Source organism: Crocuta crocuta, unplaced genomic scaffold, assembly GCF_008692635.1.
Source record: "Crocuta crocuta isolate KB4526 unplaced genomic scaffold, BGI_CrCroc_1.0 scaffold854, whole genome shotgun sequence".
Classification (NCBI taxonomy): domain Eukaryota; kingdom Metazoa; phylum Chordata; class Mammalia; order Carnivora; family Hyaenidae; genus Crocuta; species Crocuta crocuta.
Window position 1 is genome coordinate 1,339,383 of NW_027531536.1, and position 2,322 is coordinate 1,341,704.

Here is a 2,322-nt window from a genome sequence, read left to right on the forward strand (position 1 = left end):
CAATCATGTTAGAACAGGAGGAGACACTTGGTCCGGAAGAGTTTACAGGAAACCAGGATCACCTGTTAATCATTAAAGAAGCCCTATTTTTAAAAATCTCTCTGTTTTTCTTATTGTGACTGAAAATCAATGTGGCTAACTCAGCATTAGTTTTATAAATATCTACCTGCATACCGTATTCAGGGGAGAACAGAGAGGAATAGAATTTTGATTCTTCTCTTACTGGTATTGAGGCTAACTCCCTTTAATGTTATCAAAGTAATTCTCTTGTAAAAATGAGTATGTCCACACTAATTTTCTTCAAGTTCTTGAAGAAATGAAAAGAGCATTTAATCACCTGGCTCTGTTGTCCACATAATATTCAGCAATTTAATCTCTTAACTTTTTAGCTAGATGATTTGAATTAGCTTCTAAGGATGGAGCAAAATGAGTCCAATGGGCAGATTCACTTATCGGATTCAAATAATGGATGAGGACTGGTACTTAACTAACATCAGCAGATGTGTCCGGGCACCTCAGGTTTCCGTGCACATTTTTCCAGGAATGCTTAGAACGCTCCTGCTACCATCCATGCTGAGTGACCTAAAATTTATCATTTCACAGCGTGAGCAGATAATTCTTTACAAGCTTGCCTAACTCCTTTTGTGTACAAACTTTCCCTCCTCTGCCCTCCAGCCTTAAATTTCATTCTGTTCACGGGGACATCTTTCTCCTCTGAGCTTCTTATCCAGTGGCTGTCTGTACCGTTCTTTTGGCAAATAACCACACACTGCTTTGCACCCATGTTTTACAGTCACTCAACCCATTAACTCTTAAATTATTTAACTTTTCACATATTGTGGGCTTGTCTGCCACTATATTGTAAGCTCAATGAGAAATTGGGCCGCCCTAAGTGCCTCGCACACTGACTGCATGTAGGAATTCAGGAAATACTTGTAACAAAAAAATTGTAGTTCAAAAAGAGCATGTAATCCAGTTTTAGCTAATTTAGAAGGTGATGCTTTTATACTGCACATTATATTTTTAAATGAAATAGTTTAGATACAATCGTAAAATACTGAAATTTGCCATCTTCTTCCTCCCTCCATCCTTTTTCTNTGATAATCTAGGTCCCCTTCCTCAGAAAGAACTAGAAAGTGTGTTCCTAGTAAGGTTTTAGTATCAATATGTTTATTGTCCACCCCAGGAATATTTGCCTTTTAAAAGAGGTCTGACTAGAAGAAACAATGGGTAATCCAAAGAAATAAATAATCAATGATGAAATCTCAGAAGTGTGACTCTCAGGTAAGCAAAATATATTTAGGGTAGGCGGTCTTCTCCCAAGCCCTTCACATCGCACGTCACCGCATAAGGACCCCTCCTCCCACTTGTGAGCTGATACTTGGTTGCAAAGTCTAATGCATCCTCAGAATCCAAGGCAGTAAATCCTTACTGGGGAATCTCTCAGAAGCTGTTTCCATGCTATGCTGTGTTTACAACTGCAGAGTTCTGTGTATTAAACCTGATTCACGTTCCTGCCAACAGAAAAGTGATCGCAGAGTCAGACAAGGAAGACCAAGAGGAGGTCAAAGCCTTGGACTCACTTGATTGACAAGTGGGAGAGGATGGCCCACTTAGATCTTTCCTTCCGGAACCACCTCATGTCAGGATCATTAGGATCACCTTGTTAAGACAGACAAAGAAATAAAAGTCAAATACGCAGACTTCTAGGGACTTTACTAGTTATTGAATGCTTGTGTCTATTTTACTTGATGGCTACTACTGTATTTGGCATTACACTATCATCTCTCTCATCTTACGCTTCCCTAACTCCTATTTATCTTGTTCTCATCTGAAGGGTATATCCGGAACTGCCATATTTGATTCTGTATTATGCATATCAGATAAACCAGAAACAGGGAATTGATGTACCCCAACTTGAGACCACTAGTAAAAACTATAAGGACATAGGGATGGAAGGGCCATCCTGAAAACCTCAAAGGCTTCTTGCTGTAAAAAAAAATAAAAATAAAATCCATTTTCAAAAATTTGGTTTACTCAGTTTCTGGAACAATGTCCAAAGCCAGAAATTAAATATGTTTAGTTCTGTGAATAGCTGGCTTAACATTCCGATATCTAACACACATGCACATAACCCCATTGCCAACCTCCTTCGCCTTCAAAGGCACCTGCTGGGGAAGAGGTTAGGTATTTGATCTGTCCCTTCTGCGATGTGTAGCTGGCAGTCTTACTCAGGGTTGTATGCTGTGCTCTGGGGCTCAGCCGAAGCTCCCAGCTCTGTTGAGGACCGCCATTCACTTCGCTCATGGCCCTCACCTGCCG

The 2,322-nt window shown here is 40.2% G+C and overlaps 1 protein-coding gene across 1 annotated transcript in view; it reads left to right on the forward strand.

Annotated features, from left to right (window-relative positions):
* HOATZ (HOATZ cilia and flagella associated protein) overlaps positions 1 to 1,703 on the forward strand; it is a 27,370-nt gene extending 25,667 nt beyond the window's left edge. Inside the window, exon 7 of the mRNA XM_077772698.1 lies at positions 1,525 to 1,703. Within this exon, the coding sequence (XP_077628824.1) occupies positions 1,525 to 1,591 (67 nt within the window). The 3' untranslated portion in view covers positions 1,592 to 1,703. The remainder of the gene's footprint in view (positions 1 to 1,524) is intronic.
* The last annotated feature ends 619 nt before the right edge of the window (positions 1,704 to 2,322 follow it).